The sequence below is a fragment of the Prunus mume genome, linkage group LG2 (assembly GCF_029339155.1).
Source record: "Prunus mume cultivar Tortuosa linkage group LG2, ASM2933915v1, whole genome shotgun sequence".
Classification (NCBI taxonomy): Eukaryota; Viridiplantae; Streptophyta; class Magnoliopsida; order Rosales; family Rosaceae; genus Prunus; species Prunus mume.
This window is the reverse complement of record NC_142699.1, coordinates 4871531-4891532: the sequence shown is the minus strand read 5'-3', so window position 1 is coordinate 4891532 and position 20002 is coordinate 4871531. Positions and strand designations below refer to the sequence as shown.

Here is a 20002-nt window from a genome sequence, read left to right as displayed (position 1 = left end):
AGTCGCTTTGTATGTTACAACAAACAAATCCTTATGAGCGCTTTCGTAGGGGAAATTACACTCCATGCAATAACATATAAACATGCATGAAACATAAAATCAATGGCCAAACTCATTTCTCGTGCCACCGAACCATTTTTTTCTCCACCAAACAAACTTTAGCTCCATCCATCTTTTGAGACCTCTCGCTTCTCTCTCTCTCTCTTTCAAAATCTATCTGTAACGTGTCCCTTATATTCTTCTTCCCTCCCTAGCCATCTCCTCCAGCACCCCATCCCCAATTCTTCTCCCTCTTGACCCTCCAAAACAAAAAAAAAAAAAAAAAACAAAAAACCCAAAAAAAAAAAATACAAACACCTCCCTCTGTAGTCCTCCTTCCATGAATCTCTGATCGGTGTGGTGTGGTTTTCGCAATGTCTCGCTAATTTAAATGTATAAATTATGACGAGGATGAGCAAGTAAGCGAAGAATCACATCCACTGATCTGGGAAAAATTAAAGAGAAATGGAGGTGCAGAGGATGAGGCAGCTGATGTTGTTATGGTCTAGAATACAAAGCAACCGCGTGGCCCTCGTGGGTGGGAACCACACCGCCGCCCGATTTTGCACCCGCTAAGTATTTTGCCTCTCCGCGCTATTTCTCCCTCTCCCTCTCTGCCCTACCAAAAAAATCAAATTTCTTCTCTCTTTTGTCATCAAAATATAATCTTTCATATTAACTACTTAGAAATTCCCAAATTTTGCGACAATGGCCATCAACTTGGTCCAAGGTTTCCGCACCAAGCACCACCCGAAACACGCTGCTTCGATCGGGTTGTACCCGGATGCCAAGTACTTGGTTATTCGGATCCCAGACTCTAGAGCATTGATGATCCTTAGCCGTTCTTTGATTCTGGCTCTCTGCATAGTCTCGTTGCCGTGTTTGAATTCCCTCCTTTCAACCGCAACCACTTTTTCTCCTGAAATAACTACCTCTGACGTCATGAGCCCCGTTAATATCGGGCTCCTGCCTTTGATCTTCCGCGACTTGGCCAACGAAGGCCTGTTCAAGAGAGGCACGCATAAGGCTGTTTTCGTGAGCGGCCGCCGAGACGAAGAGGCTGTCAAGAGATCAGAGATCCTCGACGTTAATGAGATGGAGCTTATCGACGCTGAAAAACAAAGCTCAATCCCTGACAACTCAATTGACTTCGCCTTCGTCTCTTCCTTCCCCACCGCCTCTAAATTCCTCGAAAGGACCCTTAAAGTTGGCGGGATCGTCGCGCTTCAGCTTAGCGACAACCCCGCCAGCGGCTTCAAGAAGCCTGAGAATTACAAGATGGTGTACTTGAGGCGGTTCGACGCGACCGTTTTGGCCATGAGGAAGACCGGAAAGGCATCCGAAACGACTTCTCCCACCCGGAGACGGCTCTTAGTCGAGGAGGCAAAGAAGGAAGCCTTGAAGAATCTAGAAGACGTGCTTCTCGAACCCCCAAGAGCCTCGTCCTTGAAATCGAGAAGGTACTTGAAGCGAACAAGGTATCTCCCGGATTTGATGGGTGACTCTCTCGAGAGCTACCCTCGAAGGGTGTTCATAGACGTAGGATTGCCGGAGAAGGAAGGCGGGAGCGGGACGGGCTGGTTCGCGAAGAACTACCCGACCCGGAACAAGAACTTTGAGATGTACAAGATCGAGACGGTGACGGAGGAGAGCTCCGGGAAGGAGGTGGTTCAGACCGGGATGTCGGAGTGGCTGAAGAAGAACGTGAAGGAGGAGGAGTACGTGGTGATGAAGGCGGAGGCCGAGGTAGTGGAGGAGATGATGAACACCAAAGTGATCAAGTTGGTGGATGAGCTTTTCTTGGAGTGCAAGCCACAGGGGCAAAATGGGAAGAAGGGTGATAATAATAGTAATACTAATACTAACTATGTGAGGAGTCGCAGGGCTTACTGGCAGTGCTTGGCTTTGTACGGACAGCTTCGGGACGAAGGTGTTGCGGTGCATCAATGGTGGGGTTAGACAAAAAAGAATAAGTTTTGAGCCGGTGAGAGAGAGAGAGAGAGAGAGAGAGAGAGAGAGAGAGAGAGGGGTAATGATATAGAAAGCAAGTCAAATCTTTGTTTTGTTTTTATTATTTTTCTTATGCGTCTGTTATGTTGGTGTGTACTAGTTTTATGGATGGACCTGGAGTTTATATATGATTCGTCGTCCTGAAGAAGAAGAAGCTTTCTGCAGAATTATGACGACGACGACGAAGACCACGATGGGTTTGTAACATGAGGGATGGTTTCAGCTGAGAGTTGGAAGGGTGTTCTCCTATTAAACAAACCAAAAGGAAACAGAGATACACATATAGATTGTGTTGTTGCTAATTCTTTCATTTAATCTTGTACTTGTATATCAATGTGGATCAAGATTCAAAATGTGTATGAATTGAAATCATGGTTACATGCTAGAGAGAAATTTCAAATTCTTCTCAATATATGAGGCATCTATTAAGCTTCTTTATAGTCTATATATTTTATGAATTATATGAAAATGATTATTAAGTTTATTATATAGATGTTATATCTTGTGTGGATTTACATGCTCTACTTTCAATTTGATGATCATATGTTGAAAGAATCTATTGGCTATGGGGATCCCACCATCTCAAGGATAGCTAGAGAGAAATTTTGCTATGAATATATAATGGCTTTAGCCGGGCTAAGTAACACTTTTATTGAGATATGCATTATGTTTGAATTTCTTGCACTCGGTATATATTTCATTTAATTTAATGAGATTTTGAGTTCAAATCTCATAAACGATAATTGTCAAATTAAAATTTAAAAAGTTACAATTTTCTCATTGTAGATTGTAGAGCACATTTAGAATTCACAAATGAATACGACAATTATATCGTTATGTGTGATTGTCTAATTACTCATTTCAAAGATTGCCTATGCCTTGGCCCATATGTAGTTTAGTACCCAATAATTTTTCCATTCTTTGGCATGACTCTAGCTAGTAGCTTGGTTTGTGAACATTCATCCATACAAGATAAAACCTTATCAAAGCTCAAGCAGTCACAATCAAAACCAAAAGCTCCAATTTTCTTCCCAAAATTTCCACATAGTAATTATTAACACCTTACACCAGCAGGCCTTATCCTGCTTTTCTTATTTGTCACAAGTCACACCACCTATTTTTTGCATCAACGCGACAAATTTAAACACAGCACAAAGAGACAAGACACACCAAAAAGGCCTAAAAAAACCTAGTTAATTACAATTCTCACGGGCTATGCCCACAACAGAGTTGGCAACATCAAACAAAATCCTGAGGTTCTGCTGCTGCAAGTTGGCTATCACGTTCAGCACTGAGTTCACATTATTAGGCGCAGCAGCCATTGCCAAGCAAGCTACTGACCCTGAGCTGCTGTGAATCAAGCTGTTCTCCAATGGCAATGTCAACTTCAAGCCTGTGAATTGGAACGTGATGGTTGGGGCCACAGCTTCATTGGTTGCAGCAAAACAGGTGTCGAAGGCCCCCAGTGATGAAAATGTACCCTGCACTTGCTTTCTAAATTCGTCCCGCAGTGCGGTGTAAACGGGTTGCACGAATCGAGTTATGACCGTACCCGAGTCTATTATGGTTCCAGCTCCTGAGTTCGGGTTGAATGCTAGGAGCTCCGGGGCAATAGGTACGGGAACCCGGCCCACAGTGATTCCAGTGAGGTTGACGTAATACAATGAGGGCCGGCGCGGGTTTCTTAGAAGTGGGGTGGTTCGGATTGATTTGGGTTGGCCTGCTGGGCCAAGTTTAAGTGATCCGGAAAAGTAGTAGGATTTGAAACTCGGTAAACAATATGAAAACACACCGGAATAGAGTGACCCAGATTGTGAGAGTAGTGACATGGATCCACGACCCAAGCCCAATAACCCTTGGGACGGGACAGACCCACCCGAGATGGAATTGATGCATCCAAAAGAGTATTTTGGAATAACATCATTGCCTAATCTCAAAGCATCTTGTACAAGGGTAGCAGAAAATGATGAATCTCCACCGTACGATTGATTAAAGAAGCATCCATTGGCTCCAGGAGACCCAGTGGCCGGGCATGAGAGACCCCGGGCTTGGGCACACTCAGGCACGGAGCAATCCAACGACTTGTAAGTGGTCGAAGAGTTGGTCGAGAAGGTGGTAGCGGAGCACCCAGTGCACCCGGAACACGGGGCCCAAGCAATGTCATTGCTAGTGTCGAGGACCATGAACATGAGCTGGCCCGGAGTACCCAGCTTGAGCCGGACCACGTAGTTGGCAATGTTGAGGACCTGCTGGCCCGAAGCGATTGGAGCCGAAGTGGTCTTTTGGGCCACTAGGGTTGACAAGTAATTGACCCTTGCTGGGTCTCTGGAGGCCATGTTGAGTACTGTGGTGACCCAAGAGTCTGCCTTGGGTGGGCTGAAGGGAGAGCATTTGCTGTAGGTGGGAATGATGGAGAGGTCTTGTGAGCCGTCCGATTGGGAGGCACAAGGGTCTAGGGCTTTGGTGACAGAGATTAAATGAGCAAAGAAGAAGAAGAAAAAGAAAGGGGTTATCTTCAAGTCCATGACTTTGGTCTGTGTGTGTGTGTGTCTTAGGTAGTGAGACCTATATATAAAAAGTTAGATAGGTGGAGTGAAATTATTGTAGGCACACATGGAATTATTGGCAGTTGAGAATTTATAGGTTACATCCTATATGAGAAAGACTCGGATAATAGTTGGTTTTGTGATATTTTACAATGGAGATGGAAGCATGTGAAAAAGTAGCTAAGATATGGGACCAGGGCTAAGAATAAACCCAAAAATGATGAAAATGAAAACCATGCGTCGTTTCATAATAAGGAGGGAGCAAGTTGGAGTGTCAGTGTATCCTGTGGATAAATGACAAAGTTAGTATCAAGCTCTAATTGGTCCAAAGAATGTCACTACTTTCATCATGTATAATGTGTTGAGGTAAATTCAAAGACCGCAAATTCTGAATAAATGCAGTTACATGCAAAACCGTATATGTCATACAAATTCAAATATTTTCTAGGTTGTGAGAGTTCGAATCTAGAACGTCTGAGTTTACTCGTCTCATACCTACTTAAATGGATTCTTGGGATATTAATTATTTTTTGGCAATTAATTCTTGGTATTGTCTGAATCCCATTGTGAGTTCCAGCTCATTCGTAATCGTAATTCAATTTTAAAGAAGCCAAGATTGGAGGAGGCGTGGAGATAGTTGGATGACAGCACCTCAAGATATCTTTTGTTTCTTGTCCGTACATGGGCCGATCCAGGGATCCGGTCGGTCACGGGGCTCAAGAAGACTTTCTTTCTCCTCATGGACCGGGTCCACTCTCTCAAATTCTTCACTGTAAGCAGAGAATCAAACCAAAAACAGATAGGAAAGGGCAAACAGGCACGTGACCCAACCCAAGTACAGATAGGACATGGGAAAACAGGCACGTGATGCCCAACCCAAGTACAGTGAAAGCTTCAATTTGTTTAAAACTACTTTAACAAATTGCAAAATCAACCATGCTAAACGAGCAAGTTGTGGACAATAAACAATAGACAACAGGAATTTGTCCTTACTAATGCTTTCTCACACTTACCCAAATATAAAAAATTTAAAATAAAATAAAACAAAAGACCTCCTTTATATAAATAGTCAGGCACGCACGAGGGCACCTGTCAGCCATTGTATAAATAATCACGTAGACGACTGACACAAACATAAGTCTTTCTTTGAAAAATTTCACAACGGTTCGTAAATGAAGATAGGAGATTCAAACTATTTTAGTTTTTTTTTTTTTTCACTTTCAATTCCCAATTTTGCACCTTATGGTTTAGCCTTATGCAGTATTCTATATGCCCACTAAATATCCTGCATCGGTTGTAAGAAGATTGGTGTGCGAGTTTTTTTAATTTTAAAATAAGTGATATTGAGAGAAAGGAAATTATTATTCTTAATCACTTGAATTACAAGCCCATTAATACATCATCTTCGCATAAAGCTGTACAAATCCGAAAATAAAATAGAAAAAGAAAGAAAAAACAACGGATAAATGAAGCTGGCTAAAATGACACCGACTCAGTGAGAGAGCCCACCATACTCACGAGATTTTACTGTTCAATTGATTGCCACAATAAATGAGAGAGCACAAGACAAGATTGCTTTACAGACCAAACCAAAAAATAAAAGCGTAAAATTGCCAAGAGGCCCAGGACCACTAACATTCCACTTATTTAGGGCATTGGTGGACCACAGCCTCCAAGATGTTACAATAATTTCCAACTGAATGCACAATGATTTGGATTTCCCTTTTGAGAGAGAGCACCTGTAAACTCAAGATGTTTTGTTGAAAGGGTCACGAGATGCCCTCTCCTGTAAACTTATGAATAAAGGGGACCAAAAAACTTATGAATAAAGGAGAGGGCATCTTGAGTTTACAGGTGCTCTCGTGACCCTTATGAATAAACTTAAAGATCCACAAAGAGCCACGCTAGTTGTTCCAGGTTTTGCAAAGAAAATGTCCAAAGAGCCACGCTAGTTGTGGTGCAAAGATCCAAAGGGTACATGCATACGACATGGGCAAGGTTGGTTGAGAGTTTTCTTGCAAGTCACCAGTTGTATACGTGTTTTCTCGGTCATTACTTAACCTAGCACGATGAAAGAGACAAACATGTAGCGTACATAAAGGAAAGAATTACTTGGTTGTAGGATCCGACCATACTAATCTACAAAAAGAGCCAGAATCTTGTAAGAGTACATCAGTTCTCTCCTCTTTCGCAATTTCCAATTCATCCAAACAAAATGTCTCTCCTGTTCCGTTTCGCAATTTCCCAACACTAAATAAGTCTGATTTAGAATTTTCCTTCTCTTGTTTTTCCCTTGCATCAAACTCCAATGTATTGTTACTACACGGATTCTTGACGAGCTTGCAACACTTCAAAGAAATCGTATTCTAGTATTGCCAACATCAATTCTAGTATTGCCAACATCAATACTCAATGCAGAGATCTTAAGGAAAGCATATAACTGGTGAAGGTAAATAACATCTCGAGGAAAGCAACTCCATAGCATATCTTAAAACATCAGTTCTGTTACTTTGACTTTATTGCTACTATATACAACATTGAATATTCACAGTTTTTTTTTCTTTCAACGAAACCAAAAAAAAAAAACTATCTTGCTGTAATTTCCTCCAAATATTAACACAGCGTGAAAAGATAATAAAAGACGGTCGAGAAATAACCTTAGATTGCAACAGCACACTCAAGATAAGAACAGTATTGGTCAAAAACACTCCATATTAACAGCTGATCTTGATCAGCAGTTGCACAACAGGATAACAGATGAACTGAAGCTGAAGCACAGATCAAAAAAATAGATGAGTTCCAAAGAGACAAAACTAGCCATATATAATTTCACAAATAAGGATGTCAAGTAACAAGTGAGGTATGGCATAAAAACAGCACAACTATGATTCATAATGAATGGAAAATCTGTATATCAGGTAAGTAACCTCTGGCAGGAAACATGTTCTAAGAGCGGGATAGGAACTTCTAAGAGTGAAATACAACCTATATGCATCGATTTCTGTCTATGAAAAGCATACAACATTACTGCATTAGTCCTTTGTAGTTCCACAAGGAGCGCAAAACGACCATATAACTTTGGTACTACTACAAAGTAACAGTACCCAAAAAAAAGAATGCTGAACAGTATTTAAGAAATTTCATCAATTTGATGAAAGAAATATTGGTAAGTATTTAAACAAATTGCACTACATCCTGAATTCTACAATTTAATAATTATCACTCTGCAATAGGTTCTTAGCAGCTGGTATGAAGTATTCAATGCCTCAATATCCCTACAAATGGAAAACCAGAGTCTTGAATAGGTCATGAATTTATGAATACAGAAGAAAAAAGATGAGAAGGGAAGAAACCAAATTCAAATTTGGTTCAATGCAGCCACAAATCAAGTAACCCAACCTCACATCGAATTTCTTTAATTCTTTATTATCAAAACACAGTTATGACCAATAAAAATCAGAGGTTTATTTTAGCTTTCTTCTTAATACCTCAGGTAACAAAGAGTTCTTAAGAACCAATAACTGACCCATAATGCACACAAGCATCATCTCATTTAAGCAAATAAGCATCTAAATATATTTGGATTGCAATCATGACTTTCAAATAAAACATAGCTTAAACCATCCAACCTATATTTAACCTTGTTGAACGCTGAATATAACCATACACCAGCAGGGAAACCTACGCAAGAAACAGCCATAGCAGATTCCACACAATTCACTTTCCTCATTCATCATCCATACATAACTTAATCTAAGATGTATCATGAATCCCTGAATTCTACAGGTTTAGCATGCCCAATGCCACAAAGAAGGCACCATGAGAGTGCCATTTATCCTCTAATTACTACGGTGTCAATCTCCCATCTTGATGCAAGGGTGATCATCTTGAAGTAAATCAGCTAGGTTGATAATCGTTGCAACTTGCATGTACTTTTAAATTACAGGAGATACTCCATTCCATGATAGACTAATAGCTTAAGAGAGCACAGGTTCTAATAAAACTCTCAGAAACCAATTGGCTAATGAGATATGAGTCATCTATGATATTTCAGTTTCCAGGTTCCCAACTAGATAAATCTGTCAACCTTTCCAAAACCATCCATCTCTTGATGGATATGCTTCTGCATGGGATCTTCCAATTAGAATACTGATGACAAACCTAGGGTCGGTAACTCACCATGTGCTTAAGTCAAAATGTAGGAATAATTCATTTTAAATCTGATAATGTGTCCTACCAGAGTATAATTCATTTTAAATCTGATAGCATGTACTACTACCAGAGTATAAATGTTGTGACACTCCATTAAATAAAATAGTCGAAGCAAAAGTCTGAATCAAAGTCATTTGATTTAAAGGAAAGAAAAGACAGACCTTGTCCTTAAACCTGATCAGATGGTACATACACATCTTGGGAACTTAAGACTGACCAGATTCCAGAGCAAGTTGAGACTCAAAAGAGCTCAAGAGCACAACCACATGCCCTCACGCACAGTGCATGGGTAATGATAATGAATAAAGTTCAAGATTATATTGCAATGATAAACATTCTGTGCAAGCATCTTGCCACAGCATGGACAGCTTTGAAGAGTTTATAAGTAATGGAACATTAAAAAAGAGTTTTTTATTTTTTAAAAAAAATAAGAAAGAAATGCTGAAAGGAAAACAAATGAGGATGAAAATGCTGCTAGAGATTGGTCATAGAATACTGAGATGCATACCTTTTCTTATCAGGAAGCCACCTTTCCCTTGACGATGATGATTGGACATTGCACATGGTTAGCGCAATAATTGCTTACACTTCCCAGAAACATCCTGTGTGCACAGTACAAAAGTGAATGCTGTCATGTTTTAGCAAACCGAAGGAGTAGAATGGACGTGAATCATACTTTTATCTCACTAATTGAAGTTACGGTCTACACAGAGGTAGTGGGTCTAGTGACTCTATCTTCTCCTGGGCTGTAAATCTCTAAATAGCTTACATGACCCATATTGAAAACAGAAGAAACCGAAGACTCTAATAGTAAACAAGTAATCCTCTTAAGTTCAAGCCTACTATCACCAACTGTCATACTCCTCCCATCTGACACGGTCAGAGGGATGAAGCATGTGCATCCAAGGTAGCAACTCAAGAAGGAAAACATGTTGCCGGCAGGACTCTAAATACTATAAAGATAGTCCATTACATAGAAACATGAAAGCACAAGCTTGCTGAAATAGTTTCCATAGCATATACACCTTGTAGAAGTGTTCAAGCTCATCAACTTCTTTCAAGATAGAACTCAGACATTTATTCCATGACCCTTTGATAACCCAGCTGGAACCCTACTGCCTATGGTTCTCAAAGACCTCAAGGTCCCTCCTTCAGCAGTACTCTTGGCTCCACCATGTTCAAGTAGTAGCTCTAGACTAGTTATATGGCTCCTATGTAACATTATGGTGCCAATGTGTAGTTTTAGTCGTTTCATTAAATTTGAAAAGAAACAAAATAATTACCTTTTTAGAGGACCAAAAGCTCTGGACCCCATGACAAGCAAATCAGCATGCAAATTCTCAGCAGCTTCACCAATTTTCTCCTTCGGATCCCCAACAACCACTTGGGTTTTCACATTCACCTACGCCACAAGGGCCAAGAACCAAGATAATATTTTTCAAAACAAAAATTGAAAAATTGAACCCTCCAATTATATCAGGTCTTATGTCTTATCAGTAAAGCAACAGGCTTTAAACCCTGAATAAACCCTAACCTTCTTCTCGGAACAAATCCTCAAAGCGTATTCCATTATGGCCTCCGTGATTCGCCTCTGGTGCGCCTCGATCGCAGCGTTGAACGCAGGCACCTCCACATCGCCTAAACCAATTTTATCGAGAGTTAATTCATTAATTTCAGGCCGCCAAAAAAAAAGTCTATGAATTCATTGAGTCAAATGCAAACGGTGGATTGTGGGGGGAAGGGATGGAACTTAACTGGGCCCACCGAAGGGAATGGCTGGGGGGGCTGAGGCCGGCGGCGATGGACGGGCGGAGATTGGACGTGGAGGATGACGAAGTAGCCTGCGGAGGTGGTGGAGTCGGGGGCAGGGGATCGGAGCTTGAGTTTGTCGAGGGCCCAGCTCAAGGCGTTCATGCTCTCCTCGCTGCCATCAACGGCCACGATCACGCATCCGAGGTTCCCAGCCATGAATGGTTTTTCTACTCAAATTTGACCGGCGATGGCTCTAAAAGCAGATGTCTACCTTCTACTCTGTTTTCGACCCAAAAAAACCTTCTACTCTGATACGACTTCCAGTCCCACCACATAACCATTTTTTTATTATCAATATTTATATAATAAATTAGTAATAAAATATCAATATATTGATGAGAGAATTGAATTCAAACTTGATGCACAACACAACAGGCTGGTATGTTATACAGAAAACTTCAGCCGTAGAAACAGGAAAGTATTCATTAGAAGTTCCAGGGAGAAGATGGTAAGTATTTTTGTATATGATGAATACATTTTTGTGAAGGAAAATGTCAAGAGACTAACTTTAGATACCAACTTGTGTATTATCTCTCTAATAAAGCATGAGACCCATTATATTAGTAGGCTCCACCTCTATTAGAGAGATGGTGCACAAATTGATACAGTTAGTCTCCCTCGCATTTTATTCAGGCAAGAAAATTCTCACTCAGTTTTTCTGAAATGTGGAGAATAGGCGGTTGAACAAAAACAAAGAGAACCCTAAAGGCATCAACATCCGGCCATGATCCGATATGGCAGAAGCTCGACATGCAAGTTCAATGACACCATTGCAGTCAAGCATAAGGGACATTAGAAGTGAACATCACAGGTCCCTGGAAAAATAATTTCATCTTCTTCCTTTCAGGCTCCATATTTCGCCACTGAACAATGGCCGTATACAAAAGCCATTTGATAAACACTAAAAATGATTTGCAGTGATGCACATTATGATTGACGAGTCACAATTACTCTTACTCTCCTGCAGAAGGTGTGATCATCAACCCTGTAGCATGTTCTTACAAGCAAAGCTTCTAAATTGCGTTCAACCACAAAACCTAAAAGTATAAAGTTTGCGAAAGACAAGATCAATCATAAAAATGAAGCATCCACATCCATAAACATGGACTAGTATCACAGGTAATTTATGAAACAACAAATAAATTAAAAGCTTGCATGCATCCATAGCCATAATGCATAGTATTAGCACACAAAACCCCAACTCTCAACGTTTAAGGTCCAAAACTTAAGCCTCTAAATATAAATTCAAACAATAAAAAACTAGGTTTAATGAGGGGAAAATTTAACTGACAACAGAAACCAAAGAGAGAAGCTCTCTAATCAAAATGGGGAATAACTATGCTATTTTAGGCACGAAGCCCCCTATGTAGACTGACCATGCGAGTTGAAGTATCCTGAGATCCCCTTGAGGCTGAACCAGTCTGATAGCCAGTCCTCCCTGATCCGGCATATGCAGCATCTTGATAACGAGAGTTTTGCCCTGAGCCTCGGTACTGACCTGCTCGGTCCCTAGAATACCCACCACCAGCATTTTGGTTGAATGATCTGCCTCCAGTGTTGTATCCGGCACGCCCACTGCCACCACCTTGCCTTCCTTGATTGAAGGACAAGTTGTTGTCCTGCCATCTACCACCACCACCAGCTGTTCCAGTAGCATAGTCCTGGTTGTCTCTACGCCTTTGAGGTAGATCTAACCCACCACCACCTATCCTTGCTTCTGTTGCCCTTTCATTACTTTCTGCAAGGATTGCCAGCTTCTCAGTCAACTGGAAAGCTAGAGCCTGCAACCTAGTCTGCTCAATGCCATGGAAAACGATGCAACGTGTTGGCTGGTCCCAACTTGCAAAGAGCTCTTCATTGACCATCATCTTGCTAACAATGCTATGAATCTGGGCCTCTGAAAGGTCAAACAACTTGGTGAGTTGTTCCAAGCTCAGAGTCTTATAGGATGAGGAGTAGGTGAAAAGGTAGGTCCTCAGAGCTTCTTCCTTGATCTTAGCCTTGAGCATCTCAAGAACATTCTCACGGTTCGGGAGGAGCTTCCAAACATCAAGAGAATTGATGACATCAAAGGCCTTTTGGAAGTCACCCTTGCCAAGTGCCCTGGAAGCTGCCATCACATGGTCCCTTACATTTTCTGGGGGCCTGTGAATGTTTGCTTCTCACTCACCTCAAGCAACCTCCTGAATGTCTTACTGATCAGTCTGCGCTTTGCATCATGGATGTTAGCTGCCATGTTAGGCACTTCCAGCAGCATGGCACATATCAAATGTACTGCCTCCAGGAGCTCAGGGTTTATATGCATATGGTAAGGCATTTGTCGTCTCCTCTCCAGCCTTTCCTGAAAACAAAAAGAACAAAAAAAATAAAATAAAATACAGGGATGAAGGCAAAGTAAACTTAAAACAGTAATACTATAGAGTCTGCCAAAAAGAAACTAATTTACTCTTCTAGGTCCCCTTTTCTACAACATGGTGGCAAAACCATCCTTTATTATTAGTTTCAGCTTTTCAGAATGCAAACCATATGTTTTTTCAAACTGTTTTGCTCAACTGAACTATTTCACTGACTTGTTCTATCAAATTCAATTGGTTAGTTTCACACGAATTTTAAATATGATGCCACACTGCAATCTGAAAAATTGCAGCACCATAGGCATTTCAGATAACACACAAGGCAAAAATACCATAAAATTTATAACTCACAGAAACAGGAAACCCAAAGAAGGTACAATGTTAGTTAAGACCACAAACATTATATCTGCATTTAATCAGCCTGACCAGACCTAACGTAACACATCATCTTACACGAGTATTATGCTAGATATGTTCGGTAAAAAACTCCTCCAAAGGAGCAATAATAATGCTAAGAGGTTAAATACATCGTAAGTAGTCACCAAAAAGGATACAACTTAAATGATTGGGTAATATTAGTAAGTGTCACATGCACATTTGTCAGGAAAAGCAACTAGGTACATACTTGGTCTAACAACTCCTAGTTGCAACTTCCCAGATCTTATTGCAAGGTGCATATAGAAATACAGAGAATATAACATTCCGAATTAATCAGCTATTCATTGATAATAGTTTTGGGGAGACTAAGATTCTTCTATCGTTTTCATCACTTCTTTATTTGGTTGTTGAAGAACAATGTCAACATATAACCATCAGCTAGTTCTGCAAATACCCAACAAAAACCTAAAAAACTAAAATTCCAAACTTGTGGATATTTCTTTTCACATAATCTACTTGTGCAATTTTGGTTGGGTATTTACAGGGACAAAACAGTGGCTTCAGATCATATAGGGAGTAAGGATGATGCTTAAATAGCCCTGATCTACCCAACGTTTTCCCAATACTCTCACGTGGGTTTGGTCACACAATCATACGGGTCGTGCTCCCTGTAATTGGAAAAGAGTTGGGTTCTAAAGCATTTTCCTAGAAAGTAAGATGCGCACAAGCATAAAATATAAAAATATATATATAATAATAACCACTTGGAAAAACATAACAGAAGCACTGGCATACCTGTTCTGGAGTTTTCTCATGATATCTACTTTGTGAAACACCTTGTGCAAGCAACTCTTTTACTCTTCCGCCTGAATATAGTTCAGATAGGCAACTATGCCCTTCAGTAATTAATCCACTACGAAATGCACACAGACCAAGTTGTGCCATGGCCCTATTATAAAGTATCTGAGTCGAAATGTCCATCTGCTGAATAACATCTTGCAGGTGACTCATTAGCAGCAAGTCACGGGCAGTGCAAAACTCATTCCGCAGAGCATGGTGGTAAATATCACAAAGCATTGCACGAACTTTAGTCCTCTCATCGCCATACTTGTATATGAGGGAAACCAAAATATCCATCATTGTCCTGCTACTCTCTGAAAAGGTAGGTTTTCGAGGAACCAGCTCGGGAATTACAATAAATGGAGATGGACCGCGACTTTCCTCAGCCGCTTTAGGCTCTTCACCATTATCGCTCTCTCCCGTCTGCTCGGACAATTTTCTCATGGCATCATAAACTTCCTGTGGCTTATAATAAATGAGTTCGACCCGCCTTAAGGCTACCTTGGCAGCAGCTTTGTAATTACCAACTCGTTCTAAATAATCTTGAACATTTTGAGCTAGACACAAAAACATAGGCTCATCCCTAAGTCTTTCAATGTACTCACGAGTATGGGGATCAATGCACTGCAAGCTCTTGAAAAACTCAGTATCTATCCTTTCTAAGAAGGCCACCAAGTTTCCCCAGACCCTAATTGTCCCATCATAATCTGGTCCTTTCTGGGATTCATTCTCATCAGGTTCCACCATATCATCCACCGTAATGTTAGGATACTTCACAAGAATATCAAGTATAACTTGCATATTCTGCACGCACTTCTTCCAGACATTTATTGGCATGTGCCCATTGAGACCAGGATTCACATCAAACTGAGCAGAAACAACACTAAAAAATATCTCCAGCTTCTGTGCAGGGGTCTTAGCAACCTTTGTCAAGAAGGTAAGCTGCTCAACCTGCTCAAACCTCCCAGTTCCCTTCCTTCCCCGAGCAGCCACAACCTCTTTAAATTTCTTGTTAACTGTATCCCATGTGATCTCGCTTGGGTCCTTCATGAATTGCCTATCCATGAGCTTGTCTTTCTTACTCATCTTCTTCTCCCAGCCTTCATCAGTTTGGTCATCCTTTTCATCTTCTTCTTCTTCCCCATCATCATCACTATTTGACATTACAATATCAGTAGGATCCTCAATTTCAGAAACGGATCCGTCGTCTTCTGAATCCTCTTCTGCTTCCTTATCCTCGTCACTCTGCTCAGGATTCTCCCTATACTTATTAATCAATTCCTCATACTGCTTATTGTTCTTCTTCAATTTCTGCTTCATTGAGTTCAAGGCCTTGGCGTTGCTACTACTCATCTTCTTCTTAGCATCCTTGTTTGCCAAAGCCTGAGCCAAAAAGTCTTCCAACAATACAAGCGCTTTTATGTATAGAGTGGGTACTTTAACAGCCTCTGTAATACGCATGACCTTCTCAAGTTGCTTATTTATCTTGTCAAAGCTCTCTTGCAAGCTAACCCAGTCATTGATATTCATGGCATTCTTCATTTGATGAACAGTTGCCGACAATTCATCAAAGCGTTTGTCTTTCGCTGATCTAACGACACGCCTTTCATCATCAGGGTCGTCGCTGTCACTTTGATTAACCTCAAGGTATCGGTTTCCAACTGGTTCAGTGGTAGCCTCACCACCTGTATTTTCAACCTCCTCATCATAGTCACTCTCCTCCTCCTCTGAGGAGCTTCCAGGCTAAAATAACACAAGAAGCAAAAATAAATGCAAGAAATTAAGAAACACTGTGCTTTTAAGATTTCACTCTAAATATAGAAGAAACCCAAAATTACATTACAATATTACCTGGGTCCAAAAGCGGGAAGACATTCTCTCGTATAAGAAATCCGCAACAAGTCAAGAAAAATCACAAGTATCTGCATTCAGCAGGAACATAAAAAGATCTTACTGTAAGATAGCTAACAGACCAGGCCGAAATAAAAATACACAATTTCACAGCATAAACACGAAAAACTTGGGTCATATAAAAGAACAAAATTTCTGTTTGGTTTCCCCGAAACCGGTAGGAAATTCGGCTTAGAACTTATCTTCCTGTTCGTTAGTAAATCAACCTGAGGCATATTTTCAAATTTACAAAATCATATGAATCTTGTACTAAACCTAATCGAGAGCGAGAGCAAATTAACAGAATTCTTTAACAGAACAAAAAAGATTGCAGATGCTTCGCTTCGTTTTTTTGGCTGAATAAACAGATTTCAGATTCAATTCGCTAAACAGATAACGATCTAAAACATATACATATAAAAATAGTGTGTAGTTGAAGAGGAGTTAACGACTTACGGTGGATGAACGAAGCTCTTGTTGAAGCTTTCGTAGCGGAGCTTCAATGGCAGATGCGGTGTGAGAGGAAATTAGAGGGAACCCGGAGACGGCTGAATAGAGGGTTTTAGACTCGACACTCTGTTGGAGATAAAATAGAGTCAATATTAGGGCTGACTACTGAGCCTCAAACCTTTCCTTTTCTATTTAGGATGGGCCGAAGTTTGTATTGGACCCATCATTCTTCTCTCCGCACCCAACAAGGTTTTCTAGATAATTTACCCTTGTGAAAGTTTTTCTCTCTGTCGGTCTCTTTCTTCTAACTAGCCTGATCTATGACCGACGACTCTGCTTGTTCGGTGAATTGGATTATATGACTGGACTAGGATTCTTGGACACAACATAAATTAAATTAGATCTAACCATGCTAGGTCCAGACATAATATCATCGTGAATTTTATGAACTTTAACGATGTCACGTTTAAGAAAACGTTTAAAACACAGTATGAACTTTAACGATGTTACTAGAGTCCCCAAATAAAGTTTTGTTGAACTTTTGAAGGGAAAATATGGAAGGAAATAAGTTTTAAAGGGCATTTAAATAAATAAAATATATTCTTGTCGGTTTGCATGTGATAATAAAATAGATAACATAAGAATCTGATTTATTGACCCAAAAAAAAAAAAAAAAGAATCTGATTTGGGTCTTTTCCTATTCAGGCACTGCTGGATAAGCCCACATAACCTTAGATGTATTTCACTATGTCCAAATTGAGGAATTATTTTGGGCCTTTGGGCCCTTATCTCTTCTGAGCAGCACAAACTACCACATGTTTTTCTTTTATGAAAGCAATTTCAAATAAACAATAAAACTAGGTGGAAATTAAATAAATCAAAATTAGATTTAGGAAATGTACTAGATTTCTTTTTTTGGGGTACTAGTTAGCTTTAGCTAGTTTTATTCCTACACTTACTTCTTTTTCTTGTCAGTTCTTCCTATACTTCCTTGAAATTGCTTTGAACTTTAAAGCAAATTATAACCATGTGCAACAAATAACAATATATATTATATATTTACATAATATTGCTAATTTATATTTCGTAAAAATTGCTTCGAAGTTGGAGGGAAAGTACATTCCTTAACATTATTCATGTACTTTCAGGAAGTTGTGATGATTTGTTGAGGTTTAAATCGTTGATTGTGCCATCATTGCTTATTTTTAGGATTTTTTTCAATTGAAAATGTTGGTAACATACTAAACTCACACACACTATACGAATACTATGACTCGAACCATTACATTAATTGGTCATTTGTTTTAGTGTTGTTTTTAGAGATATTAAGTTGGAAGAAAAACATTATTAATACTTTCTTGTTTTTATTTAGCAACCCATGTACAATATGGGCCTAACACGAAACACGCTTTCCTCTTTTTGATAAAAAGCAAGGAGGAGGAAAGATGAGAGAGAGGCGTAATGCTTGGGTTGGCTAACAAATTAAGGACCGCGCATTTTTGGGCATAACCTTTTAATGATGCTTTCTGATCAAAATAACCTTTTAATTGTGCTTATGAAGCCTACTTTTCAATTTGTTGAGTAGATGATTGGTTGGGAACTAATTAAGTGTAGACAAAACTACAACTAGTTAATTACGAGTCCATTAGTTTATGAACCAATATCCCAAAGTTATGCTTAATTATAAATTCGTCAAATATCAATGAATTGATTGCCTATCTCTTCCGATATTCTAAATTGTACGATTATAGTACCATTACCAGCTAAATCGCATTACTTATCGTGAGAGATTACAGCTCTAATGGTAGAGTACTTTACCACTTTACTATAATCAAGATGGAACTATTGTCTTACCCAATCAAAACTATTGAAAGAAAGGGAGAGTGTTAGTTACAAATGGGCATAACACCATTAGAAAATCTTGGCAATTACTTTTTTTTTTTGGGGTCAAGCCTTGGCAATTACATTGTTAATGAGTGTATGACAACTTTTTGGGAGTGTCAACAGTTTTGCTCTTATTTTCTTTTTCATTAATTCAATTCAATGCAATATCATGTCTTAAGCTCTAATCATATTAGATTGAATTGAAAAATTTAAACAAACTAAATGTTATTGGTTTTGAACTGTGGCGGAGCCACATGCATGCTTGGAGTGGTCGTGCCCCAACCTACATGTGACTCTTTGTAAACTTGAGAACAATTTGAAGCTATCATGGATATTTTCAAACAAAACAAAAGTAATGTAATGTAATGCCCCCAACTAAGCTATTCATACCATTGACCCTCCATACATTGTTTTTCTATACTTCAAACCCATGAACACCCTTATGACTTTTGGGAATTTCATTCAAGTGAGAGCCAATAGACTTGTGTGAGTTTGGTGTGAATTCCAAACTCAATTCTACATAGTAACATTAATTCCAAAATTTATTTCCATTCTCCAAAGAGAAAATTATGCTAGTGATTCTCTTACTTCCATATTCAACAATTGCATAAACTTCGAACAATTGCCAGTGCTGGTTGTCTTACTTTCACATTCAAATGTGCTAGTGCTTGTCTTACTTTCATATTTAACAATTGCTTAAACTTTGAAACAACAACAATTCTTTTCTTCTAGCATATGCGGACTAGGATTCCTCCTTGTCATGTGTCCCTTGTCTTTTCTTCTAACATTTTACCCATGAAAGGACTTTCCATCTCCCACAAGGACAAAATTACCATACCATAAGAAAAAATGGGACATCGACCCCATTAGTCAAATATGAGTTTATCATCTTTGAACTTTTGCCATTTTTAAAGCTTAAAAGAAGCTTCTACATCAAGTTACTCATTCATCTGAAGCGTTAGGTTCGATTTTCCTTACCCAACATCGCTCGTGTTAAAATATATATATTCTCCAAATTTAGGTTGGAAAAGGTTTTTTGTGAACCCAATTTTGAGATTTACCAAAAAATTACCATATGCAAATAAAAAAATGGGACATGGTACCAATTAGTCAAAAATATGAGTTTATCTTATCATCTTTGTATTTTTGCCATTTGTTGAAGCTTCAGGCTTTGAATAGTATTGCAGTCCAAATAGTCAAGTCGAGCCATTAATGCTAAAGAAAAAAACAAATCTGTGCTTTACCGACCTCAGCGCACGCCCATTTATTATTCTATGCGTTTCACGGGCCATGCTTAGTCCAATCCTACTCAGCTTTGAATTACAAAACATTTGGTTACACCATATTTATACTGACCGACCAAGAAATCTAAAATGGAAAAATTCATAGCTTATATAGTTAATATTTTATTATTACGTTGCATTCTGACACAATTTGTGAAAAACTGAGAATGGAAATATGGCTTCTCAATGCTGTCAAAGGCTATAATTTATGCCTCGTTGTCCCATCTGTTTTACACCATGAATAGCCACTTAACTCCATTGGTGAGAATTCAATTTTGGAATATCTTCCAAAATTTAGAATAGA

At 39.4% G+C, this 20002-nt stretch overlaps 4 protein-coding genes across 5 annotated transcripts; 1 reads left to right on the top strand and 3 right to left on the bottom strand.

Annotated features, from left to right (window-relative positions):
• The first annotated feature begins 260 nt into the window (after positions 1-260).
• Positions 261-2482, top strand: LOC103319539 (uncharacterized). Its single transcript, XM_089045586.1, has one exon. The coding sequence runs from the start codon at positions 748-750 to the stop codon at positions 1996-1998; it is 1251 nt and encodes a 416-aa protein (XP_088901712.1). The 5' UTR covers positions 261-747; the 3' UTR covers positions 1999-2482.
• Positions 2483-3072: 590 nt separating this feature from the next.
• LOC103319515 (Eukaryotic aspartyl protease family protein) lies at positions 3073-4591 on the bottom strand. The gene has a single exon (XM_008221067.2). The coding sequence runs from the start codon at positions 4572-4574 to the stop codon at positions 3243-3245; it is 1332 nt and encodes a 443-aa protein (XP_008219289.2). The 5' UTR covers positions 4575-4591; the 3' UTR covers positions 3073-3242.
• A 2465-nt stretch (positions 4592-7056) lies between these two features.
• LOC103319514 (Adenine nucleotide alpha hydrolases-like superfamily protein) lies at positions 7057-11065 on the bottom strand. 2 transcript variants are annotated; one of them, XM_008221066.3, is made up of 5 exons: positions 10563-11035; positions 10342-10445; positions 10091-10209; positions 9316-9409; positions 7057-7363 (listed from the first exon to the last, which is right to left on the bottom strand). In XM_008221066.3, exons 2-4 carry the CDS (start codon positions 10375-10377, stop codon positions 9325-9327), a joined length of 240 nt encoding a protein of 79 aa, XP_008219288.2. In that variant the 5' UTR covers positions 10378-10445; positions 10563-11035; the 3' UTR covers positions 7057-7363; positions 9316-9324. The 2 variants fall into 2 exon arrangements, with proteins under 2 accessions (XP_008219288.2, XP_088901711.1); XM_089045585.1 differs by lacking the exon at positions 7057-7363 and adding an exon at positions 7370-7870 and having other exon boundaries at positions 10563-11065.
• Positions 11066-11742: 677 nt separating this feature from the next.
• Positions 11743-16700, bottom strand: LOC103319512 (eukaryotic translation initiation factor 3 subunit C-like). The gene is given in 5 exon segments (XM_089045584.1): positions 11743-12765; positions 12768-12960; positions 14147-15934; positions 16043-16113; positions 16538-16700. Coding segments are annotated over 4 exon segments (2805 nt in total). The 5' UTR covers positions 16067-16113; positions 16538-16700; the 3' UTR covers positions 11743-11965.
• Positions 16701-20002: the final 3302 nt, after the last annotated feature.